This window comes from Ahaetulla prasina, chromosome 2, assembly GCF_028640845.1.
Source record: "Ahaetulla prasina isolate Xishuangbanna chromosome 2, ASM2864084v1, whole genome shotgun sequence".
Taxonomy (NCBI): Eukaryota; Metazoa; Chordata; class Lepidosauria; order Squamata; family Colubridae; genus Ahaetulla; species Ahaetulla prasina.
The window spans coordinates 270279779-270307635 of record NC_080540.1 but is presented as its reverse complement, the minus strand read 5'-3'; the positions used below and the strand labels follow the sequence as shown (position 1 = coordinate 270307635).

General features: G+C 40.4%; 1 protein-coding gene across 2 annotated transcripts in view; it reads right to left on the bottom strand.

Annotated features, from left to right (window-relative positions):
• SV2C (synaptic vesicle glycoprotein 2C) overlaps window positions 1–27857 on the bottom strand; it is a 91852-nt gene that overhangs the window by 15809 nt on the left and 48186 nt on the right. For both annotated transcript variants that reach the window (XM_058171272.1, XM_058171273.1), the window contains 6 exons: window positions 9528–9661; window positions 8649–8738; window positions 7252–7362; window positions 4642–4730; window positions 1932–2096; window positions 149–282 (listed from right to left, as the gene is read on the bottom strand). In XM_058171272.1, the coding sequence (XP_058027255.1) occupies window positions 149–282; window positions 1932–2096; window positions 4642–4730; window positions 7252–7362; window positions 8649–8738; window positions 9528–9661 (723 nt within the window). The remainder of the gene's footprint in view (window positions 1–148; window positions 283–1931; window positions 2097–4641; window positions 4731–7251; window positions 7363–8648; window positions 8739–9527; window positions 9662–27857) is intronic.

Genomic DNA, 27857 nt, shown 5'->3' with positions numbered 1-27857 from the left:
AGAAATTCAGCCCTTAATATCCCTACAGCTGGTAAAAAAAAAGTTTATAAAGTGTTCTGCTTAACTTTTTTTTCTCTATTGAAATAACTACCAAACTGTTGAAGGATTTGGGGAACAAAAGAATGGCGGGTTTTTGCTCCCAACATACCTGAATTGAAGAAAACGGTCTCTATAAAAGTGCAGTTTCTAAAATATGTATTCAATGTAGTAACATCCTCAAAGTAACAGTTCTTAAAAAGGGAGTCTTGAAAAGTAACTGCTTTGAATGTCATCATTGTGAATCTGAGGAAAACAAAGAATTTTCTATACTGATTTAAAGCATGACAGATAGTAAGAGCATACTACGCTGGAAGCATTTTTCAAAAAATGGAATAATAGTATGGCTAAATACAAACATCTTCTGAAGGTTCAGTCTTTTGTAGTAATATGTTCAAATTCCCCACGCTCAAACTCTGAGTAGTTAGGAGGACAGGAACGACAAGAGCTCACATTTTTTCTATCTTGTGAAGTTCCACATCTTCCCTAGTCTGCATGCCTACTGGATGCTGTGATAGCTGAATCACACTACGGTTATCATCAGCCAAGTTTACTCAAAATACGATTTGAAACAATTTTTAGTAATACTGATTTGAGAGTTAGGGCTAGCTATAATTATGAAAAGAAGAAAAAGTGGGGGGGGGGGAAGCAGAACATTAACCTATATTAATACTCATCTCTCAAAAAGAAAGAAAGAAAAAGAAACATAAAACAGAACACTGGTATGAGGGACCAGGTGACCCTGAACCAGTGGTGAAATCCTGCCGGTTCTGTCCAGCTCGCGCAAACCGGTAGCAGCAGCGGCGTGTGGTTTGGTGAACTGGTGGCAGCAGTGTGAGGCTCTGCCCAGCTGCCAGGATGTTGTTGCTATTTTTTACCCTCTGCGCATGCACAGAGGGTCAAAAATCAAATGTGACAATGGCGCATGCGTACTTCCGAACCAGTAGGGAAGGTAAGTAGATTTACCCCTGCCCTGAACTGGGCAACACTCTATATACTCAAATCATAATGTCTTTTCATCTGAACTTCTCTCAATCGGTTGTGGTCAAATATAAAACATACCAATTCACCTGAAGGTCTTTTAGTACCAAGGAAAGCGATCTTTTTAAGTTGTACAATTATGACACAAAACTTTCAAAACTAATTAAAACAATTAAAAATCAAGAAGGGGTGTAAGTTGGTAATCACTGAGGAGTGTTAAACTAGAACCTGGGAAATCCACATTCAAGTAAGTCTGTAGAGATTCTCAGGTCATGGTTGTGCTAAAGATGCTTTTTCAAGAGGCAACTGGACTTTCTTGTTTTTTCTTTTGAAGACATTTTGCTTCTTATCCAAGAAGCTTCTTCAGCTCTGACAGGACAGTGGGGAATGGAAGGATTTTTTTCTCCTTGCAGACATTTGGTAATTTGTATCCTTTTAGAGGGTTGTTGAAGCACTTTGAGTTTTATCTGTCCTTAGGGTCACCTGAGTAGTGTTCCTGGTTCCTGTAGTCTGCATTTTTTTTCCTCTGGAAATCCATTCCTACCTCCACAACATTCAAAGGGTGTTGCAAATTACCAGCTGTCTGAAAGGAATATAAATCCTTCCATTCCCCACTATCCTGTCACAGAGCTGAAGAAGCTTCTTGGATGAGAAGCGAAACGTCTTCAAAAGAAAAATCAAGAAAGTCCAATTGCCTCCTGAAAAAGCACCTTTGGGACCACATTCAAATACATTCTGTGACTCATAAGGCTGGTGAGTAATTTTTGACTAATCACTACTTCTCAACCTACCCCATCCCACATAATCATTGTAGAGAAAGAGAGGAAGTGTTAAATATGCTATCTTGAACGCATTAGAAGAAAGGCAGAATGGACAATCAGCAAATCATTTTAGAAAGATTTATTTTTCTCAACCTGTCATTGATGAATGTCCCATTAAAATGGATCTGATTTTCCAGAGTAAAGTTAAAATCAAAGTCCATGATCCTCTTATTGCTAAAATTCTTCCCTCTACTGGCATATTCATCTGCTTGTAGATGCTTAATGACATCTGGAAACCAGACAGACAATCCATAGTACCTATAAAAGCAATTGATGTAATTTCAGCATTCAACAGAAACACATGACACAAAAATGAACTGTAATGCAACATTATGTTGAATATATACTGATAAAAAAGTAGTATTTTACAATGTTCTAGCTGCATTCAAATATAACAAGAACATGCTTAGCTTTCCCAGAGATTTCTGAATTCTCTCCCTCTCTGCAAAAATTATCATGAGAGCTGATGTTGCCATGTTTATCTAAAATTAACATTATTTATTGTATCATGTCGCTAATGTTAAGTATGATTAATGAAAATAAGCCAATTACGTAAATTTATAGAAGAATGAAGATGAAGTCATGACTAGATATAGATGGTGGCATGGGGGTAGGGGTGGGAATTAGAAGAGAAAGACAATGCCCACAAGTTCTAGAACCAGAACATATGCAGATTATGCTACAGGTCTCATACTTGAAATTTTTAATATGGTTTAAGAAAAAAGAAGCAAAAATTAAGAATGCTGAATCCTCAAAATAAGTAGAAATTGGAGAATATACATATAGAGGAAATGGAACAATATGTCCAATTTCTTTTTTGGTTTTGCTCCCAAGCTTGTATTAATAGAAATAGCTTGCAATATTATTTTGTAATTTTACTAATTGGCACATGCAAAACATTTTGACAGAGACTTTTGAAGTGCATTGACTGAAAGTACTTTCATTGCTTTCCTGTTTCTGAGAGGAGTAACAGTAGCATATTTGTAGATTTGTAGTGCTACAGTATTTAATCATTGTCTTCCCACTGAAAACCACATGTAAAACTGTAACAGACTTGTTTAACCAAAAGCTTATTCTAATTTAGTCTATTTCCCACAGATATTTCTGATTCTGTAAATGACCTAGAGCAGTGGTGGCAAACCTTTTTGGCACTGAGTGCTGAAAAAGTGGCACGGAAATGTTGCACACGTGTGTACTTGTCAGGGCCGCGCTCCAGAAAAGCTGAGCTTCTGGGTTCTAGCGTGCATGAGTGCCTGACAATTAGCTGGTGTATATGCACAGGCCGGTTTCAGCACTGCTGTGCACTCGAAGGGATCACACTCTGGAAAAGCCAAACTTCTGGGTTCTGGCACACATGTGCACCCGACAATCAGCTGGCCGGCATGCATGTGCATGCCAGTTTTCAGCACTGCATGCACGCGCATGCACGCTAGAAACCCAGAAGACAAACAGGCAAGGCTGTGTTTGCCGGGTGACATGGCTTCGCGGGCCACTTTGGGCATGTGTGCCATAGGTTTGCCATCACGGACTTCAAAACTAATAGACAGTGCTTTGTCCATGGGTGTCTCATCTCCTTTCAAAATGACTTCACTATGTTCTAAGAAAGCAAATGGCACAGATTCTGATAGAGGAAGCAAACTTCTTTGTAGTGCATTTGCTCACAGGAGGCATACTTTTACACATCTCTATCATGTTTCCCCTTTCTCAGCTTTTTTTTTTTAATGAAACAATCCCTGCATTATTTCTTTCTGACAGGAGATTGTTTTAGCTGTCCTGATCATTTTGGTTGTCCTTTTCTGTACTTTTCCAGTCTTACCTATTTACGGTAGCTGTTTTTCTAGAAATATTTATAAACTTGTATTTTGTATTGGTATTGTGATCACACAATACATTTCCTATAAAAGTAATTTCCTTTAAAATTATTTTCAGTTTTTAAACCACGTGGATAGGGAAAAAGCCATTCATTTGAGCAATCACTGTTCAGTGAGTTTTAAAATCATTTTTGATAACCATTTTTAAAATATACTTTACAGAACAACCTTGTGTAGAAGCTATTATTTGGTTAATACAAATGGTTAAAAAGCAGAGGTAAAAATAACCAGAAAACATTGATCTAATAGTGTGGACTGGACTGGAGACTGAAAAAGGGTGTGTGTTGATTTATGTTTAATTTAAATATTAAGTCAGTGCAGTGTTTTTAAATAAAAACATTTGTATAAATATTAAAATGTTTAAACGGATGAAAAAATAGTTTTAAAATGTTATAAAACAATAAACAGTTTGTTGTTGTATGTATCCATGACACTAACTGGAAAGGCAACAGTAAAGGAATGCCAAGATACAGATCCTTTGGAAATAGTCCAATCAATCACTAGCAATATTACTGCACATCTCAAATTGTACCTCTTAAAAAAAGATTATTTCTATTGTGTACCATGTTTAAGTGTAATTTTACGCTTTTCAAAGACTTATTTTTTTCAGTTTCAAAAAGGATTTTGAGTAATTTGAGATGACAGTAATTTGATGATATCATACACTGATATTGTGGAAAATGAATGAAACTAGCACTGCTGCTTCACAGTAGATATATAATGGAGGAGGTGTCTAGGTTAGAGAATAATAAAGAAAAATTCTATTAACTGGAATATGGCAATTTGGCATGTTTAACTTGTTCAAATCTTTCTTCACAAAGTAAATACAGTACATCCATCCAGCTCACAGCACTACCTGTGGATGAATATGAATTTGCAACTAAGTCAATGCAATATAATTACAAAATGTATATATTTCTTATTAACTTTACCCAAAAGAAAGAGTAAACCATACAGCTGCAAGCTTAGTTGTATTGTCCTTGACTGGATAGGTGAAACACCTCTTAAATGTTAACCAAATCTGTGAGAAAATAAGAAAAAACTGCGTTTGTTTCTAAAATTTCATGTAAATCTAAATGAAAAATACAAGTAAACTTGAGAAAAAGCATCACAGAAAGTTAGATATGCTTCAAGATCTTCAGGAAAATGCTACTTTGAGGGAAGGGTGGTTTACAGTGACATTTATGGGAGGAAAACTGCTTGAGGGGTGCCAATTTTTCCTCTGAAACAGCAATAACTAATCCAGTTTCTGAAATATCAGGCTTGTATCTAAAGCCATGTTAGTCTTTAGTTTTACATATTTAACTAGATTTCTGAATCCTTTGCTTGATCTGCTTTTAACAACAGCTGCTTAAATTAAGAAATAATGCAATCCCTAACTGAGCAGCGCAAAGTAAAAGGGTAGCCTTTATGAACCTCCACAAATAAGAGTTGTGTGGAGTCTGTGGCTCCACAAAAAAGCCACAGAGTATCAGATAGTGCTCTTGAGCCAAACATGGCTTCAACAGGCACAGAGTTCTAACATCTTTCACCTGAAATTTAAATACTGGACATTACAGACCCCAGATTTCCCAGACTGCATAAAAGTAGAAGCAGGCTATCACATATTGGTCATTTTTGCAGTAGGGACCCTTAGCATCTTTACCTACTCGAAGTATCCACATTATTTTTATTTTGGTAGAGGACTCTAGATGATGCTTTTAATTGTTATTGCAGAAATTATTTTACTTTTAATTTAGTTTTCTGAATTAAGCTTTAGAAGTCAAGCACCAGGGATATAACAGAACTGAACCACACTGATTCTGGTCTACTAATTTAATGTACAGGGGCTGTATAAATCATATAAATTTTGGCAAATTTAAGAATGCCTAGGACAAAAGAAATCAACTTTTTCCTGGAAGATTCAGTACACCCCATTTTGGTGGCTTTATTCAGTCAATACAATAACTGGACAAAGAAAGTTTTTGAAATTATACAATTAATGCTTTAATATTAATAAAATATTGACCAGACCAGACCAAATCTATTACGTTATTTTTATCAAAAGATAGAGGTACGTATCTTTGAATTTAGTTCCAAAACCTCCACAACATTATTATTTATAAATATTAAAAGGAAGGAAACAAAAAGGAAAAGGAAAAAGAACTCTCCCCCATGGAGAGAGTTTGCAATCTAGGCGTCCTCCTGGATGTACGGCTGTCTTTAGAAGAGCATATGACGGCCGTCGCCAGGGGAGCTTTTTATCAGGTTCGCCTGATACGCCAGTTGCGTCCCTTCTTAGACCGGGATTCCCTATGCACAGTCACTCACGCCCTCGTCACCTCCCACCTGGACTACTGTAATGCTCTCTACATGGGGCTCCCCTTGAGGAACACCCGGAGGCTCCAACTGGTCCAGAATGTGGCTGCACAGGTAATAGAGGGAGTAACTCGAGGCTCCCATATAACACCTCTCCTGCGCAAGCTGCACTGGCTTCCGGTGGTCTTCCGAGTGCAATTCAAGGTGTTGGTTACTATCTTTAAAGCGCTCCATGGCATAGGACCGGGTTATTTACGGGACCGCCTGCTGCTACCAATTGTCTCCCATCGACCCGTGCGCTCCCATAGGGATGGTCTCCTCAGGGTGCCGTCAGTCAAACAATGTTGACTGGCGACCCCCAGGGGGAGGGCCTTCTCTGTGGGGGCTCCTGCCCTCTGGAACGAGCTGCCTCCGGGGATACGACAACTCCCTGACCTCCGGACCTTTCGACGCGAGCTAAAGACATTTTTGTTCCATCGCGCAGGGCTGGCTTAATTTAGTTTTAATAGGGGTTTTATTAGAGTTTTAATTTTTTCTGGGCCTAATTAAATTAGTCTTTTAAAAATGTTTTTAATTTTTGTGATTTTTTTTTTACTAGGCTGTAAACCGCCCTGAGTCCTTCGGGAGAAGGGCAGTATATAAATCCAAATAATAAATAAATAAATAAACTACTAAAAAGTATAGATAAATATATGAGTTCTGACATCCCCCTTTTTTGTACTCCAGCTGATTAACAATATTTATAAACTTTAGAAACCATAGCCTGTTTGTATTTGCCTTGTTGCATGATGTATATAGTATGTATGGAAGCTATTCTTGCCAAATTCAGTTAGCATGCCCCATTACTGTATGACAGTAATGAAATGGACATGGGAAAACCCACATGAAAATTTATCTTTGTGGATTATTGAGTGATTCTGACAAGCCACTATCTCTCAGCCTAATCTATTTCACAAGAATAAATTGAGAGCATATCACCAACTTTTGGGATAAGGGGAAGGATAAAGCAATATAATAAATAAAGTACTATTATCTGGAAAATCCCTATAAAAACATGGAATCACAGAATATTTAATTTGGGGGTGGGAAATTAAAAGCATAAGAAATTGTTTTATATCTATTTTAGTAGTTTTAACATTGTCTTATTTAAACTTGATAATAATGGTAAATGTTTAATTTCTCTAGATTCTCTAGACCGGTTTGTATTTAAATATAAATATTATTATAGAGATTGTGTTACTTACACTATCCAGTTCTGTGCGCACTCTGACATAGCATCTCCTGTACCAGGTGCCTGTGTCACTTTCTATTTCTATAAGTTCATCTATTTGTTTGGGTGTTTTGATCCTGTTAACCTATGGAGAAACCAAGAAGAGTATTTTTTTTCCCTACTTGAGAAACAAGCACTTGACTGTTGAAGAAAGTTAACAGCCTTATCTAAAACAGCTGATAAACAGCTTCAAGTTGCATGTTTATAAATTAAAACATCTAACCTTGGCTACAGTTTCCATCTCTTGAGAAAGAAAGAGAAATACGATTTGCATAGAAGGTCAACTGAACAGGAGAATATGAAAGAGCAGGTTCTTTAGAAACCAGGATATTTTGCAGTATTATTAGAGAAATCACCTTATCTGTAGAACTTTTCAAAACTATAAAAATGGTTGATTGCAGCTCTTTAAAAACATATTTTAATGAATTAAGGAAATAAATTTATATGAGAATATCAATTTTTAATTTTGTTATGATTTTTACATAATACCCTTCAAAACTGAGTTATAAACAATATGGAAAAAGAAACAACTTCACAGACCCTACTAAACCTAACATTAAAAAAGAACATTATAGGTAGTAATTATTGGGAAAATTCCAGCCAAGCAGGGAAGAGGGATCAGATGGGGAACTAATCTTGAGTCTTTTCACAGCCACAAGAGAAATAAAGCTGTTTTCCTTTAAGTTTTATGGAACCTTATCTGTTTGTTCCCAAGGGAAGGCAAGCAATCTGGGAAGCAATTCCTGTACAAGTACAACAAAATAAAGTAGTGAACTTGAACCTTTCATATGTAGATCTACTTGTGCCTGAGTCATCAATTTATGACCACAACTGAGACCAGAATTTCCACTACTAAGCAATGAGGTCATAAAGTGCAATTCACATTGCCACATGACTTAGTGATAGCAATCCCAGCAGTCCTGGTTGTGATGTGTGTGTTGTTAAACCAAAAGCAGAGAGTGATCCAGGTAAGGAGTGCAGGGTTGCTGTAGGGTGGTGGGGAGACCCACTGCAGGTTATGCGTGAGTTGGAAGGTTGTTGCAGTGTGATGCAAATTCAGGGAGGCAAGGATACATGAGTATTTGTGTATGAGCAGAGCGAAACTGAGGAAAGAATATGCTGCAGCCCTAGGGCTGCAAGAATTAAAAATTATGGCCAGATAATTTTATGGACCCCAATAACAAATGGATCAAGAAATGTCCTTAAACGAAAATATATCTTCAAGATCTATGTGAATAATTGTTGTAGTACCATGAATAATCATGGTATTATTTTCCTCAAGAGAATATATGGTTTTTACTGACAACTTTTCCAGTCTAAATTACAACTAATTTTCCACTAATGAGATATATTTGTATACAAAATACGCACTGTGAAAACTTTTTCAGGTTGGCCACGAGCTCGCATATTTGTATCATGAATTTGTTTGAGAATCATCCAAGCTTCATCATGTTTTCCAACCTAAAAATATGAAGACATTTAAAAATTTCAGAAAAAATTATGAAAATGCAAGTTGTTAATAAAGAAATCTGTATTCACCCTTTCTTCACTAAAGTACATCTACATTTAAAGAAATATTTTGCCATATTTGTCTATCTCACTCAATGGCATATTGTGGAGTATATTAAGTATAAAATAGCCTTAAATCCCCTCATTTATTGTAATATTATAAAGTAATATTTATTGTGAACATTGTTCCCTAGTATATTCAGATCTTTAGCAATACATTCATTTTTTTCAAGAACAAAATAGCATGGTAATAAAAGCAACCATAAAACAGCATCAGACTAAAAACAATATAGTATAGATCAAAACTTGATAGAATTTTTTCAAAGATTTTTTTAAAAAAATCTCTCAAAGAAAAAGAGGTAAATAACATTTTCCAGAGAGAGAACTTCAAAAATGTCAAGTCCCCACTGAAAATGCTTGGTCTGATTTTTTTTATTTAAATAGTGGATCTGAGGCAGTGGTGAAATCCAGCCGGATCTATCCGGTTTGCACGATCTGTTAGGGCCAGTGGCGGGAGGCTTTGCCCACCCGCCTGGATGTCATCACGTCCCTTTTTTACCCTCTGTGCATGCACAGAAGGCTCTGTGCATGCATGGAGGAGGCGCACGCGAGTGTAGCGAGCACATGCGCACACTCACATTTGCAATCTGGTAGCAAAGGTAAGTGCATTTTATCCCTGATCTGAGGTTGATATTAAGATTCAGGTAAGTTCAACATCTTGAAGGAATGTAGGTATTTTACCTCAAGCAAGAACCTTGGACTTTCTGGCATGAAAGTAAGTGCCACCACAGCAGAAACACAAGGCAGGGCGCACATTATAACAAACACTCGCCAACTGTGGAACTGATATGCAGAACCCATGCTGAAACTCCATCCTGAAAAAGGGGAAAATACACTGTATTTATAAATGCAACATATTTTGAAAGAATGACATCATGGCTTATAAACCCAGATAATTTCTGAGAGCAGAACAAAAGTTCTGCCTATTCCATTGTCTATACTTTGAAAACTCTTTCTTCTTTCAAAAATCAAATGCCACAATAAAACCATTGCCACATTCTGTGATTAAAGTGTCACTACTTTAACCAGAGCTGTGAGTATGAAAAGGCTTATCGATACAACTTAGTGTATTGCCTATAATTGGTAACAGCTGCTGAGGATTCAATGGAAAGTGTTTCACCTTGGTAAACCCCCAATATTTCCCGCATTAGTGAGCTCTTTTGCCATTACTTCAAGAAGAAAACCACAAAACTCCGCTCTGGTGGCTGTACTACAGGCCTTTACTGCCACCATGGCCATTAGGAGTATCTATTATTTCAACAAGGGAATGGAGTGGAATGGAGTGGAATGGAACAGAACAGAATAACAGAGTTCAAAGGGACCTTGAGGTTTTCTAGTCCAACCCCCTGCTCAGGCAGGAAATCCTATACTATTTCAGACAAATGGTTGTCCAATCTCTTCTTAAATGTTGAACCATTCACAACTTCTGGAGGCAGCTTGTTCCACTGATTAATTGTTCTAACTGTCAGGAAATTTCTTCTTAGTTCTAGGTTGCTTCTCTCCTTGATTAGTTTCCATCCATTGCTTCTTGTCCTGCCTTCAGGTGCTTTGGAGAATAGCTTGACTCCCTCTTCTTTCTGGCAACCCCTGAGATATTGGAACACTGCTATCATGTCACCCCATATCCTTCTTTTAATTAAACTAGACACAGCCAATTCCAGTAATTGTTTTTGATGTTTTAGCCTCCAGTCCCCTAATCATTTTTATTGCACTTCTCTGCACTCTTTCTAGTGTTTCAACATTTGTTTTTATATCGTGGCAACCAAAACTGGATGCAGTACTCAAAGTATGGTCTTACTAAAACATTTTAAAGTGGTATTAACAGTTCACATGATCTTGATTCTATCAGTCTAGAATTAATGCAGCCTAGAACTGTTAATGCAGCCTAGAACTGTGTTGGATTTTTTGGCAGCTGTAGCACACTGCTGGCTAATATTTAAGTGATTGTTCCCTAGGACTCCAAGATCCCTCTCATAGTTACTACTATTGAGTCAGGTACCACCTATGCTAAACCTTTGCATTTGGTTTTTCTTGCCTAAACGTAAAACCTTACTTTTTTCACCATTGAAATTTCATTTTGTTAGATAGTGCCCAATGTTCAAGTCTGTCAAGATCCTTCTGAATCTTAAGCCTATTTTCTGGAATGTTGGTTATTCCTGCCTGCTTGGTGTTGTCTGCAAATTTCCATTCTGTTTTGATAGTATCTTAGCATTAACTCTACTTTATTTATTTATTTAGTCATTTATTATCATTTAAGTAAAAGCAATGGCATTCGTATGACCCAGAGTTTCTTGTGATCAATACTTTTGGGGAAATCTATTAATTACTTCTGTCAGTGGAGACTAAAGACATTTTGTTCTTTTCCCCATAATCCTTTTTTAAAAATCTAAACCAGGCAGGATATATTAATGTGTACCTGTTCCTTAGTTACTTAGAAAAGAAAGTTATTTCTTTATCTCTGGCAGTTATTTAATTTAGCTATAAATTTCTTATTTAAATCTGCATTTAAAAGATTATAAAATTATCACTCAATTTTCAATGATCATATTAATTATGAAGAGATCATCGTAAAAATGAACTGCCTTTTTATTATTCATATATAGACCTATATAGAAATACAAGTATTTCTTTTGTAAAGATCTGCAATAGCTTTTTCCTTTGCATTACATGTATTAAATATCTTTAATAAGATTCAGAACTAGCTAATACATTAGATCAGGGGTGTCCAAACTTTTTTGAGTGAGGGCCAAATACAGAAAAATAAGCAAAGGCCCGGGCCACCGGGGGGGGGGGGGAATGGGCGTGGCTTATTTTGGGGTGTGGCTTGGTGGTCATGTGACTGGTGGGCGTGGCTAACTGCTCATGTGACTGAGTGGATGTGGCTATGGGCATAGAAACTACTCAGAGGGCTAAAAAAAGTAATTTTTGACCAGTCCTCACACTTATGACCATCCTCACATTTATGCCCATTGCAGCATTTTTAACAACCATATCACTCATTTCACAACTGCTTCTCTTCACCACAGTTACAAGATAGGGTGCAAAATGTAAAGATAGTTGTACGTGTGAGGACCAGTCAAAAGTGTGAGAACCTGTCAGAAATCACTTTTTTCAGCCGTCTGGGTAGTCCCTATGCACAGTTTAGGCTTAAGCATACTATATGTGTGTGAGTTATATATATGTGCATGTGTATCTCTATGTTTGTGTACTTGTGTGTTTGTGTTATGTTGATTTTTAATGTAATATTTTTAAATATAATTATTCAGAAAGGCATGCGGCTGGACAACAAACAGTATATAAGCCTAGTAAATTCATGTGTGGCCCGGGCCACACACAAGAGGTGACATATTGACACATGATTACTGTGTGTATTTCTAACTCGCCTATAATGTGAAGAACATTGCTCTCAGTGGGAGCAGTGATGCTGTCCTTTGGATTGAAGGATGGCTGGGATGTCAGGAGAAAGTTTGGTGGTTGAGACACGAAGGACTTCACAGAGATGGCTATCAGTCATTCTGGATCTCAGTCTGCTTTTGTTCTGATTTAACAGAGAAAATGTTTGTTCACATATGTATGTTGAGCCGAACAGGCTCATCATTCTTTTTGCATGGCGTCTCATCAGAGGAAACTTGGCATGATCCAAATTCTGATAGAAGTCAGGAGGAGAGAAGCTGATGTTGACTCTTCAGAGAATCATCACATTGCATTTCAATCAGTTCTAACTGCAGACTCTCCTCCACTTCTTCTGCATCCACCAGGAAGGGGGTCGAGAACAGCTTGATTTGTTTTTCAATGACAGAAAAATCTTGAAAACGCTGGTTGAATTCTGTCACGAGAGATGTAATTACAGAAACATATTTCTCCTTTTTAGCAGAAAGGTCTGCCTTTGGAAAAGCAGACTTGATTTCAGACAGCGCAGGGAAGTGTACAGCATTAAAGCTTCGTAGTTGTGTCTCAAACAGGCGGAGCTTTACACAGAAGGCTTTCATGCGCATACAGGTGTGATACCAGCTGTTCTTTGCCTTGTAGGTTCTTGTTCAGTGTATTCAGATGATGAGTAAGATCAACTAAAATGCCAGGTCTGCCAGCCACAGAGGGTCACTCAGTTCATGAAGAGGTCGGTCCTTCTCTTTCAAAAAATTGTCGATTTCTGATCTCAGCGAATAAAACCGCTGCAGCACAGAGCCACGGCTGAGCCAGCGCACATCAGAGTGGTAGAGTACATCCCCGTATTCAGCATCCACGTCAGATAAGAAAGCTTGAAATTCCCTGTGGTACAGTCCTCTAGCTCGAATTATGTTGACAGTTTTTACAACAGTGTTCATCACATTGCCCAGCTGCACAGTCTTGGCACACAGTGCTTCTTGGTGGATTATACAGTGCATCCTAACAGCCTCACCTCCGCTCTCTTTTACCTTGACGCACACCATGGATGCCATTCCTTTGCGCTCACCCGTCATGGCCGGAGCTCCATCCGTTGTTACTCCACAGAGCTTGTCCCATTTAAGCCCCATCTTTTCAACTGCCTCTGACACAGCGTCAAAATATTTCCACCTGTCGTTGTGCCTTTTAGGCTCATCATATCAAGCAGCTCCTCCGACAGCAAAATTATCATCGACTCCCCGCAAAAAAATTAAAAGCTGTGCGGTGTCTGTGGCGTCTGTGCTCTCATCGCATGCTATCGAGTAAAAATCAAAAGCACAAGCTTTCTCTCTCAGCTGAAGTTTCAGGTTAGCTGACAAGTCCTCGATTCTCCGCACCACTGTATTTCTGGATAAGGTCACGTTGTTGAAATCCTGCACTTTTTCCGGGCACATTACTTCTGTGACTTTGATGAGGCACTGCTTTATGAAATCACCGTCTGAGAACGGTTTGCCATGCTGGGCAATAAGTTTTGCGACTTCATAGCTTGCTGCTGTGGCGTTTTCCTGTATTTTGTTAGCACGAAATAAAAACTGTTGTTGAGCTTGCAGGCTAGCTGCCATTTGCTTGAATTTCTGTGCTCGTTTGGCACCTGTGTACGATGCGTAGCTCTGATGCTTGGTCTCATAGTGCCGATGGACATTATACTCTTTCATCACGGCAACATCTTCATTGCAAATCAAACAGACACACTTTCCGTTGATTTCTTTAAAGAAATATTCATTTTCCCACCGTGTTTGAAATCTTCTACACTCACTTGCTATCTTGCGTTTCTTCGGTGCTGCCATTTCTGGTGACTCGTGGTAAATAGACTATATCAGAGGCCTGAAAACCTGGGACATTACAATACAGATGGATACAGTCAGTCTACTAAAAAGCAACAATATGTGGATATCATCTTCAATTAAGGGGGGAAAATGTTTCATATTCATTCATCTTGGCCAGGGGTGTCCAAACTTGGTCCCTTAAGACTTGTGGACTTCAACTCCCAGAGTCCCTCAGCCAGCAAAGCTGGCTGAGGAACTCTGGGAACTGAAGTCCACAAGTCTTAAAGAGACCAAGTTTGGACACCCCTGATCTTGGCTTTTGTTTTGTATTTGGTATGAACTTGAAACTCCCTTCGTTATTCCCTGCCCAAGGGGTGGAGGCGCGAGGAGCCTCACCAGGCGGCCCGAGGAAGGCGAGGACAGAGCTGCTGGGCCGGGCACGGCCAGCAGCCTCTTTCGCGCTTGCCGCCGCCTCCCCCCCCTCCCTTCGTTATTCCCTGCCCGAGGAAGGCGAGGACAGAGCTGCTGGGCCGGGCACGGCCAGCAGCCTCTTTCGCGCTTGCCGCCGCCTCCCCCCCCCTCCCTTCGTTATTCCCTGCCCGAGGAAGGCGAGGACAGAGCTGCTGGGCCGGGCACGGCCAGCAGCCTCTTTCGCGCTTGCCGCCGCCTCCCCCCCTCCCTTCGTTATTCCCTGCCCGAGGAAGGCGAGGACAGAGCTGCTGGGCCGGGCACGGCCAGCAGCCTCTTTCGCGCGCCGCCTCCCCCTCCCGTTATTCCCTGCCCGAGGAAGGCGAGGACAGAGCTGCTGGGCCGGCACGGCCAGCAGCCTCTTCGCGCTTGCCGCCGCCTCCCCCTCCCTCGTTATTCCTGCCCGAGGAAGGCGAGACAGAGCTGCTGGGCCGGGCACGGCCAGCAGCCTCTTCGCTTGCCGCCACCTCCCCCTCCCTTCGATATTCCCTGCCCGAGGAACGCGAGGACAGAGCTGCTGGGCCGGGCACGGCCAGCAGCCTCTTCGCTGCTGCCGCCTCCCCCTCCCTTCGTTATTCCTGCCCGAGGAAGGCGAGGACAGAGCTGCTGCCGGGCACGGCCAGCAGCCTCTTCGCGCTTGCCGCGCCTCCCCCTCCCTTCGTTATTCCCTGCCCGAGGAAGGCGAGGACAGAGCTGCTGGGCGGGCACGGCCAGCAGCCTCTTCGCTGCCGCCGCCTCCCCTTCGTTATTCCCTGCCCGAGAAGGCGAGGACAGAGCTGCTGCCGGGCACGGCCAGCAGCCTCTTCGCGCTGCCGCCGCCTCCCCCTCCCTTATTCCCTGCCCGAGGAAGGCGAGGACAGAGCTGCTGGGCCGGGCACGGCCAGCAGCCTCTTCGCTTGCCGCCGCCTCCCCCTCGCGTTATTCCCTGCCCGAGGAAGGCGAGGACAGAGCTGCTGGGCCGGCACGGCCAGCAGCCTCTTCGCGCTGCCGCTGCCTCCCCCTCCTTCGTTATTCCCTGCCCGAGGAAGGCGAGGACAGAGCTGCTGGGCGGGCACGGCCAGCAGCCTCTTCGCGCTTGCCGCCGCCTCCCCTCCCTTCGTTATTCCCTGCCCGAGGAAGGCGAGACAGAGCTGCTGGGCCGGGCATGGCCAGCAGCCTCTTCGCGCTTGCCGCCGCCTCCCCCTCGTTATTCCCTGCCCGAGGCGAGGACAGAGCTGCTGGGCCGGGCACGGCCAGCAGCCTCTTCGTGCTTGCCGCCTCCTCTGCCCCTCCTTCGTTATTCCTGCCCGAGGAAGGCGGGGACAGAGCTGCTGGGCGGGCACGGCCAGCAGCCTCTTCGCTGCCGCCACCTCCCCCTCCCTTCGTTATTCCTGCCCGAGGAAGGCGAGACAGAGCTGCTGGGCCGGGCACGGCCAGCAGCCTCTTCGTGCTTGCCGCCGCCTCCCCCTCCTCGTTATTCCCTGCCCGAGGAAGGCGAGACAGAGCTGCTGGGCGGGCACGCCAGCAGCCTCTTCGCGCTGCCGCGCCTCCCCCTCCCTCGTTATTCCCTGCCCGAGGAAGGCGAGGACAGAGCTGCTGGGCCGGGCACGGCCAGCAGCCTCTTTCGCGCTTGCCGCCGCCTCCCCCCCCCCTTCGTTATTCCCTGCCCGAGGAAGGCGAGGACAGAACCCCTCCTCACCTGTTTCTCGATGGCGGCCCGAGGAAGACGAGGGTAGAACTGCTGGGGGCAGGCACGGCCAGCAGCCTCTTTCCCGCTCGCCGCCTCCTCTGCCCCCTCCCTTCATTATTCCCCGCCCATGGGGAGGAGCCGCGAGCCTCGCAGCGCGAAAAGGGCCATTTTAAATTATACTTCCAGAATTTGCTGCGGGCCAAAAAAAACTGACCCGCGGGCCGCAGTTGGCCCGCGGGCCGTAGTTTGGACACCCCTGCATTAGATTTATTATATACTTGCATACCTATATCTGAGATCCAACACATTTAGCCATACAAAGAAATTACATCTTCTCTTATATATTAATACTGTACCATACTATTACCTTTCTACAAAAAGATCTAAAACCTATAGTTTTTTCTCAGACACATATTGATACCAGACAAATGACTTGCATAAAATATGTATTATAAGTCTACAAGTTTTAGATTTACAGAATCCACAGCTTAAATGGCTCCCAGAATTTAATCAAACTGAGGTATCTAAAACAGGATAAAACATAATTTCCAATCTCTCCTATTTACAGAAGTTTGCTATCCATGTTCGCTTGTTTCAAAGGAGAGAAGACAGAATATCTATCATGATTGCTTCTAAAAATCAGGATGGTACTAAAAATGTCATTCCTTTCACATATTTTGATGCCAAACCAGCCATGTAAAAAGCCCCCAAGGCTTGAATGAAATAGTCTCCAATTATTATATCAATGTTGCCAGATGTTTCTTACATTCAGCTGTAATTTAACTTTTACTTCACTCAGTCTTAAATGTCCCACAGAATATAATTATCAAAACCCAATTAACCATCAAGGAATAAAATTTTGCCCTCTTGAAAATTTGGCTCCTTTACTTTTTAATATCGTAATAGAGTAACAGACTAATCTATTTTTAAAATAAATATAATTTTATTTATTTTAACGTAGAACCATGTAATTGTCTATAGTGATAATCACACAAGTGATTATATTATTATATGCCTTTTTTTTTTGAGGAGACCAAGATTCCTTGTTGTTTTGGTTTCAAATGAAGAATGTGATTTCTATATATTGCTTTCCACTAACTAAAATTAAAAATGCATCTGGAATAGATTTATCTGCAAATAAGCACTGCTGCCAAATGGAGGTGTGCTCTTAGTTTCCATCTGCCGTTCTTTGTGACCTAACAGGAAGATGTACAGTGTTCTTTGTCTGATTCATTCAGACGGCAATGCAGTTCTGCAAAGTTAAACTTCACCCTTGCTCCCTGCAAATGCTGAATTCAAAAGTCATTAATCTTGAAAGCAGCAGCAAGTTCCAAGGGGTGAGACGGGTTGTTAAAACAATAGGCCCAAGTGCATGTTGGGAACAATTTTCTGGGGCTGCGGCATAAAATAAAACCTTCAGCTTTTTTTCAATCTCTGCGGCAGCTTCACGTTAAATATCACCTTCTCACTCTACTGATTACAAGAAAGACCAAATAAATCATTCAAGTTGCAGTGACAGACTACAGGATGATATTAGCATAAGAGAGATCAATGATAAAACACATAAACATCCTATTCAACAGAATGCATTATAGCCAAGAAAGGCTATCTCGCTTTTTAGCAAAAACAATAAAAACTGCATTTTTCATTTCTAAGTTCTTTTCAAAATAAGCCAACTAGTTATTGTGTGTTGGGAGGCAGGGGAAGCATTTATTTATTTTTTATTTATTTATTTTCTGTTTTGCAGCAAAAAGATGCCTTTTAAATGTATGCTTTTGAGGGGTGCTATATCAGAATATATCATGCACTAAGGCTGAATCCAATAGCTTTAAGTAAAGAAAGTCTTTGTGAAAGCCTGTAATAAAGGCTTTGGGAGAGAGTACAAGACGTCAAGATGGAAGGCATGACTACCCAACAGAAGTTTCTTCCCCTTTTATATTTAATGATGAACATAAAGAGGGCAAGCTTTGATCATGCAGTCACAATGCCATCTTAAAGGGTTTTTTTTAAATGCCCCTTGCCCCTAATACTTTTTCTAAACATATAAACAATGAAAAAGCCACTCATTTGAGTTTGGATTAAGCTGGATATATCTAAGAGTTTTTGGCACTCAGTTTAAAGACAGTATAAGGGATGTGGTGGCTCAGTGGCTAAGACGCTGAGCTTGTCGATCAAAAGGTCGGCAGTTCAGCGGCTCGAATCCCTAGTGCCGCGTAATAGGGTGACTTCCCATTACTTGTCCCAGCTTCTGCCAACCTAGCAATTCAAAAGCACGTAAAAAATGCAAGTAGAAAAATAGGGACCACCTTTGGTGAGAATGTAACAGCGTTCCATGCGCCTTTGGCATTTAGTCATGCCGGCCACATGACCACGGAGACCTCTTCGGACAGCACGTTGCTCTTCGGCTTTGAAACGGAGATGAGCACCGCCCCCTAGAGTCGGCAATGGCTAGCACATATGTGAGAGGGGAACCTTAACCTTAAAGACAGTGCGTCTTTTATATTTGTGACTAGCTCAAATATTTTAAAATTAATATTTGTATTGGCAAGTGTTTGTCTTCAGTAACCTATTATGTATTTGTTATTGATTATCTAACATTTATTTGTAAGATATACCATGAAAGGTAATACAGGTAGTCCTCAATTTACAGCCATAACTGAGCCCAAAATTTACACTGCTAAGCAAGACAATGGAGTCAATGACTCTCTAAAAGAATGCAAATGACCAGCTGTCTGCAAGTAATATAAATCCTTCCATTCCCCACCATCCAGTCAGAACTGGAGAAACTCCTTAGATGAGAAGCAAAAGGTCTTCAAAGGAAAACAAAGTCCAGTTGCCTCTTGAAAAAGCACCTTTGGGACAGCCATGACCTGGATGACTGAGAATCTCCATAGACATGAAGCAAGACAGTTGTTAAATGAGTTTTACCCCACTTTATCACCTTTTTGCCACAATTGGTAAGGGAATCCACTACAGTTGCTAAATTAGTAACACAATTGTTAAGTGAATCGGTCCCCCCTACTAACTTTGCTTGTCAGAAAGTCGCAAAAAGTGATCATATGACCTAGGACTTTGCAACCACCCTAAATACATGTCAGTTGCAAGCAATCGAACTTTGATCATTTCGAAATGCTGCAACTTTCATTAAGTGTGAAAAACAACCATATCACTTTTTTCAGTGCTGCTGTAACTTCGAACAGTCACTAAATGAATGGTCATATGTCAAGGACTACCTGTATAACAAAAAGTTAGGGAATGCAAAGGGATGTATTGATTACATATTAAAGGAACTTATTAGCTGGCTTTCTCCTTGGGAAAAATATTATGGTCCCTGAGATAATGTTTCTCAGATTCCCTTCTCAACGTTTAATACAGAGCCCTGAACCTCAGAAGGACGAATATGACTCGAGGATCCACACTAACGTTGCTTTCCCATTCTGCAAATCTCCACAGCTGCTTCTCAGGTGAGGAATTCCAAGTGAATGAAAAGCTCCAGGTCCAAAGTAACATTAGCTTTCTAATTCTTCCATATCCCAAAATAATTAAGGGAACTTAGATCAGCCAAAAATAGAAATGGTTAAATTGTTTTCACTTTAACTCTACTGAAATGCACTTAGCTTGCAGTTAAATATGTCATCAGAATGGCCTATCAAAGAACACAATTATTTTATCCCCCAGGTTTCATTTAAGACTGTTCTTGAATTCTTTGCTTTTTAAAAAAAAAACAGACTTTTTTTTAAAATAGATGTAAAATTTACAAGGTTTTTATAGATGTAAGGTCTTGAGGTGTCAGATTGGACTGGGAAGTTTCTGGCTCAAAATCACATGGATTCAATCTGTTCAATCTCATTCAACCAAAGAGTTCAGTAGATTACACTGTCTCAACCTTCACAGGATTGTCATTGTAGAAGTAAAATTAAAAACCATCATATAAACCATTTTGAACTCCAGAGAAAAGTCAAGGTATGTAAAGTTAGTAATATCATTGCATTTATGATGTTCACTGGCTAGAAATACTAGTTGAAATGGGCAGCTATAGAAATCAAATCTAATTTAATTTAAAAAAAAAATTCTTACTATGGCCATGGGGTTATACACTAGGAAAAGGAATACTGGTTTCAATTAGATGAAAAGGTTAGCTGAACTAGCCACTGGATGGCACTCTTATAACATTTAGATGCAAAACTGTTAGTACCAATCGTGTCTCAATTTAAGATACATATAAACTTTGAGTAGCTCTTTACAACCTGCTATTCTAAACAACTTCACTGTATTCAAGATAGAATATTTAGGGAAAAAGTGAAGCTTCCATCAACCCCTGAACCAAATCAAATGGGCATCAGGAGGATGTAAAAAGAAGGGGAAATATGGTCCACCAGCAACGTCCCTTCTTTGGTAGATAAAAATGACAGGATTTCAAACTTTTTTGGAATTTTTAACCTGCCATTATCTTTATAACAATCCTGTTTTCCATAGTTATTGTCCACTTTTAAAATATATTTTGTGTGCCTTCAAGTAGAAAACAATACCAACTTATTTAAATGAAGCTGTGTCTTCTACCACGTTGTAGTAATACAATTCAAAAGAGAGTTAAAAAGATTCAAAAGGAAAGTGCCCTTGGCTTAGTAAACAGTTTATTATACTGCCTGCAGAGAGATGTATTCTGCCTAAAACAATCCGCTCTCTTCCATAATGAAGTCAGCCATGACCACTGCACTGGGCTTTTCTGCTACCGATAATGTATTTTCCAAAAATGTAGTAGGTTCAGATGCACAGATCATTAGAACTGGTCTCATCACACACAAGAGACATTTGAACTCATGTATTTGAACTTATGTATGTACAATAGAAGTTAAAATGTCTGAAATCATAAACAAGTAATTTTGAATAGTATGGTACTCAAAGTTACTTGTTTATGTACAGTAAACAATAGAATAGAATATAATTTATTGGCCAAGTGTGATTGGACACACAAGGAATTTGTTTTGGTGCATATGCTCTCAGTGTACATAAAAGAAAAAGAAAAAAATACCTTCATCAAAGGTAAAACATTTACAACACAAATGATGGTCATAGGTTGCAATTTAACCCTTAAGGATAGCAACGAACAGTTAAAGTCATACAGTCATAAGTGGAAAGAGATTGGTGATGAAAACGATGAGAAGATTAATAGTAGTGTAGATTTAGTAAATAGTTTGACAGTGTTGAGGGAATTATTTGTTTAGCAGAGTGATGGCCTTCGGGAAAAAACTGTTCTTGTGTCTAGTTGTCTTGGTGTGCAGTGCTCTATAGCATCATTTTGATGGTAAGACTTGAAACAGTTTATGTCCAGGATGTGAGGGATCTGTAAATATTTTCAAGGCCCTCTTCTTGATTCGTGCAGTATAGAGGTTCTCAATGGAAGGCAGGTTGGTAGCAATTATTTTTTCTGCAGTTCGAATTATCCTCTGAAGTCTGTGTCTTTCTTGTTGGGTTGCAGAACCGAACCAGACAGTTATAGAGGTGCAAATGACAAACTCAATAATTCCTCTGTAGAACTGGATCAGTAGCTCCTTCAGCAGTTTGAGCTTTCTGAGTTGGCGCAGAAAGGAACTGAATGACTACAGACCAGTTGCTTTAACATCTATAGTCATGAAAGCCTTTGAAAGGCTAGTGCTTTCCTACTTGAAAACCATCAAGGATCCGCTGTTAGACCCCTTGCAATTTGCATACCGAGCAAATAGATCAACAGATGATGCTGTTAATATGGCTCTGCACTACATCTTACGACATCTTGAATCTCCAAAGACCTATGTAAGGGTCCTCTTTGTAGACTTTAGTTCAGCATTCAATACCATCATTCCAGACACTCTTCTAACTAAGCTAAACCAGCTACAAGTACCTGAACAGACTTGTAAGTGGATCACAAGCTTCCTAACAAACAGGAAGCAGCAGGTAAAGCTAAGTGGGATCACTTCAGATACCTGTACAATTAGCACAGGGGCTCCCCAAGGCTGTATGCTCTCTCCACTTCTCTTCTCTCTGTATACCAATGACTGCATCTCCAACAATCCATCTGTTAAACTACTGATGTTCGCAGATGACACAACAGTGATTGGTCTCATTTGAGACAATGACGAATCCGCATATAGACATGAGGTCGAACGACTAGCTTTGTGGTGTGACCGTAACAATCTGGAACTGAACACACTCAAAACTGTAGAAATGGTGGTAGACTTTAGGAGAAATACGTTAGTACAGTAATATGTTATTACTATATATGTTATTATATATATACACACACACACACACACACACACACACACACACACACACACGCATACATATATACATATACATATACATATACATATACATATACATATACATATACATATATATATGTAGGTCTTTGGTTATTCGGGTTTTCTCCCACGTAAAATTGGAAGTGTCTTGGCGACGTTTCGACGAAGTCTCATTCGTCATCTTCAGGCTCCAGCTTCGTGCCTCTAGGAGCAATGTGTGATTGCAGCTATTTCTTCCTTTTAACTGTTAGTGGGGGTTTGAACTGATTGGGTGGGAGCTTGGTTGTGCCTAGTACTATCAATAGATTATCAGCTACCAAAACGAATTTATTTTTTTAAAAATACTAGAATAACCTCCTTTTTAAAATTTAGATTTGGATTTGGTGCAATCATGTATATTTGTAGCTAGCAGCGTATGGGAGAACTGTAAGCAAATCCTCTAAAAACCTCTGGTGAAAAAAAATAAGTATCTGTCCTGTTTTAGCAGATGCAAAAGGTGGCAATGGTTGGATAATATTAGTGCTATTGATGACTAACCAACATCAGATTTTGCTTTCCTTGGGAATTAAGCCACAACTCTGAGGCTACACTTTGGGGGTGGGCTTCAGATCCTTTAGCAATGGGTTCATTGCCCCATTGCTGGGTAGGAGTGGCCATGGTGGGCGTAGCCTAGTCAGCCGCTTGCACCACAGTGGAGGTTTTTCACCCTCCCCAGGCTTTGGAGGCTTTCCTTGAGCCTCCAGGAGGGTGAAAACAGCCTTTCCCGGGGTCCAGAGCCCCTCCAGAGGCCGGAAACAGGACCGTTTCTAGACTTCCGGAACCTCTGCTAGGCCCGTTTTTTGCCCTCTCAGACCCTCTGCAGTTCCCCTGCACTTACCTGGAATGATAAACGGGTTGCGTGGAGACTCCTGGGAGGGGTGGAGGGGGCGTGGCCAGCCAGGGGTGGTATTTGGGGGTTTGCAACCCTGGCAATCCTTGGCTAGAGAATCGCCAGAACCCTGCCGAACCCTCAGGAGCCCACCCGTGCTACACTTGTTTCCCATCTCAACAACAAGTTGTTGTCCAAAACAATTCTTTGGTAGGCAGAGTTGGAAAGACAAAGAGAAGAGGAAATGCTGTTTAAAGTAATAATGGAATAATTAGGGGCAACTGTTTTGTGCATTTGGCTTATTTTTAATGTGCATGAACAATATTGAGCATATTGGTGAATAAGCTATTGAAATGACATAAAATAAAATTTGAGTAGGAGTGTGCCAAGTCAAATTTATGTTTATGTCAATCAATTTGGAGAATCTGTTTGTCAAGCTTGCAATTATTCCTGGCAAAAGAAAAAAAATGACAAACCACCTTGAGCTGAATAAACTGATTTTCCTGTTTGCCCAAATTTTAATACAGGTTTATTTATTTAATTTATATCATGCCTTTATTATTTTTATACACAACTCAAGATAGCATACATATCTAACATACCCTCCTGCTCCTATTTTTCCCACAACAACAACCTTGTGAGGTGAGTAGGAGTAAATGAGAATAAGTGGCCTAAAGGCACTCAGCTGGCTTAAAAGCCATTTCATATTTGGGTCTAAGTATGATAAAAGCATGCTCAAATAACCTCTGCTCTAGCCATATCCTCATGATTTAGCCTTCATATGTATATGTGTATCATTCTAATCCTAAATTTCAGTAGTTTTCTGCAGCACAAGGGATAACAGGCCTGTCAGCTCCCAAAACATAACGGAGAGGTCATCCAACCCTTCAAGTACCAGTTGGAGTTCTGTAAAGCATTACCCAACCCAATTGGATGGTTCTTTTTAAAATATCTGAAATAATTGAATTGACTGAACTGTGGAATTTACCTTAAATATCCATGCAAACCATACTTCAAGCAGCTGTGTTAATGTTCTGGCTAGGGGGCGCTCAAACAACAAAGCACAGAAAACAGACCTTGAGTTCTGTCTGCTTCCCAACAGGAAGTTGGGCTGACTATTCAGAACATACATCTCTGTACAAGAGAGATAATTGAGATTTGTGAGGTGTGTTTGTCAGCCCATCTGCAACCTATACTTACCAACTCCTTCTCAGCATAGGTAGGTGTCAATGCCTTTGCACAGAAGAGTCAGTCTAGAAGAGACTAGACAGCAGGGGTAAGATGCTACTGGTTTGGGGTGGTTCTCCCGAATTGGTAGTGAAAATGCTACTGATTTGCCTGAACCGGTAGTAAAAAAAATTCTTTAAAAAGTTTTTTAAAAAGTCCCAACGATCGTGCGGCACAGCTGATCGTCTGAACCTTTTTCTTACTTTTTTAAGCATTTTTTTACTACTCGTTTGAGCAATAGGTAGTAAAAAAATGCTAAAAAAAGTTTTAAGAAGGTTCCGACAATCAGCTGTGACAATCAGCTGTGCAGCGCGAGTCCAACCCCCTGCTCCAGCAGGACATTGTTAAAGTGTGTTTCTGTCTTTTGACACCGCCCCCCAGTCATATGACTATATAGCCATGGCCATCCAGTCACATGACCCTATCAAGCCACACCCACCAAGCCACGCCCACAAAACTGGTAAGAATTTTTTTTAGATTTCACATCACTTATCTGAAATAGTATAGGTTCTCCTGCTTGAGCAGGAGGCTGGACTAGAAGACCTCCAAGGTCCTTCCAGCTCATTCATTCTATTCATTATTTGTGGACATATCTAAGTTAAGCTTTACAGGAAAAGATATGATGGAAAGATGCTATGGCTGCTGCATGGAAAACATAGTGAGAAAGTAGCTGCCTGACTTCCTCCTTCCCAAATAAGTTAACATATTGGTGACAGTGGCCTTTAAAGATTACAATGCCTTTTCAATGGTGGAAGATAAAATATTTATAAATAAATTTAACTAAATTTATTAAATAAATATTTATTATCCAGATTTCAATCCTGAATGGATGTTTTAATCTAGCAGGTATCCTGGACATCTGCTGGCTGAGAAATCTCTTTTAGTTCTGTCCGCCAACTATTAAATGCAGCAGTGGGATTCAAATTTTTTTACTAACGGTTCTGTGGGCATCGCTTGGTGGGCGTGGTGTGGCGTGGCTTGGTGGGCGTGGCAGGGGAAGGACACTGTAAAATCTTCATTCCCTCTCCCCTCCAGGAGAAGGTTACTACAAAATCCCCATTTCCTCCCAACAGGGAAGTTTAGATTCCCCTGGTCTAAACACGTAGAGCACTAGATAGAGAACCAACTCTAATTCATCTCATCTATTAAGAAAAGCAGGTTCTTCTAACGATAGGATGGCCCTAGACATCACAGCTCTGGAATAGCTGGTTCAATAAAATATTACTACTGACTATATGCAGTACTGCAACTACTTCTGATGACTGCAGGCTGCCTGCAATTTGGCAGTTTGACTCTCACCAGGCTCAAAGTTGACTCAGCCTTCCATCCTTCTGAGCGGGGTAAAATGAGGACCCAGATTGTTGGGGGCAATATGCTGACTCTGTAAACTGCTTAGAGAGGGCTGTAAAGCACTGTGAAGTGGTATAAAAATCTAAGTGCTATTGCTAAGTGCTATATAGCTAGCTCACAAACCTAGAATGAATTCTAGATGTAATACAGATAATCAGTACTGAAAAGGTTAGGTGGCTTGGCATAACCAAAATATCTTCTATTGAGGAAAAATAAAATTAACTTCAAATATTTACAGAAAGAAAAGTGGAAATACTTATGGCATTTAAATATCTGTATATATTATTAAGCTATTTATAGCAAATATGGTAAATAACCTTTGAAAGTCACATAGCTGTGTATATAAATGCTTTTCCCCAAGATAAGCTAAGTAATCACACTTATTTCTAAAGGCCAAACAGTGTTGATCCTTTTATTACTTAAAAATAAATGTAAGTAAATTTTGTATATTGAATTTTTAAAAGTGCTACTGTAATTATGAGGGACACGGTGGCTCAGGGGCTAGGACGTTGAGGTTGTTGATCGAAAGGTCAGCAGCTCAGCAGTTCGAATCCCTGGTGCTGCCGTGTAATGGGGTGAGCGCCTGTTATTTGTCCCAGCTTCTGCCAACCTAGCAGTTTCGAAAGCACGTAAAAATGCAAGTAGAAAAAATAGGGACCACCTTTAGTGGGAAGGTAACAGCGTTCTGTGTGCCTTTGGCGTTGAGTCATGCCGGCCACATGACCACGGAGACCTCTTCAGACAGCACTGGCTCTTCAGCTTTGAAATGGAGATGAGCACCATCCCCTAGAGTCGGCAACGACTAGCATGTATGTGCGAGGGGAACCTTTTACTGTAATTAAAGTTACTTTTACTGTAACTAACATCAAAAACATCATTAAAAAAGGACAACAAAGAATGTTCTTTCTGCGCCAACTCAGTAAGCTCAAACTGCCCAAGGAGCTGCTGATCCAATTCTACAGAGGAATTATTGAGTCTGTCATTTGCACCTCTATAACTGTCTGGTTCGGTTCTGCAACCCAACAAGAAAAACACAGACTTCAGAGGATAATTAGAACTGCAGAAAAAATAATTGCTACCAACTTGCCTTCCATTGAGGACCTGTATACTGCACGAATCAAGAAGAGGGCCGTGAAAATATTTGCAGATCCCTCGCATCCTGGACATAAACTGTTTCAACTCCTACCCTCAAAACGACGCTATAGAGCACTGCACACCAGAACAACTAGACACAAGAACAGTTTTTTCCCGAAGGCCATCACTCTGCTAAACAAATAATTCCCTCAACACTGTCAGACTATTTACTGAATCTGCACTACTATTAATCGTTTCATAGTTCCCATCACCAATCTCTTTCCACTTATGACTGTATGACTGTAACTTGTTGCTGGCAATCCTTATGATTTATATTGCTATATTGATCATCAATTGTGTTGTAAATGTTGTACCTTGATGAACGTATCTTTTCTTTTATGTACACTGAGAGCATATGCACCAAGACAAATTCCTTGTGTGTCCAATCACACTTGGCCAATAAAATTCTATTCTATTCTATTCTAATTATAGAACAAAACTTTTCTCCCTCCATTACTCTAGGGCTGTGAATTCCTGCATATACTATTGGAATTTTAGATCACGCAGGTTTTCCGATGTGAAATTACCACTCAAAGAACAATGTCTTTGTATGGACATCTTGGGATAAGCGCCAAATAGTCCCACCATTTATTGAAATGCTTATGTATTTAATTCACATAGATCTGTACCTCAGACAATGGCTTCTGTTAGCAGAATTATATTAAACTGAAATTAAAAATATACATGTGTATATTGTCAAAAACTCTATGTACATATATTTTTCTGATTAAACAAGTAATTCCATCAGGAAAATGGCAATGGAAGTATTAAACTGGTTTAATACTTATGTACGTACAATGGCAATAGAAGTTATAGGGAAAA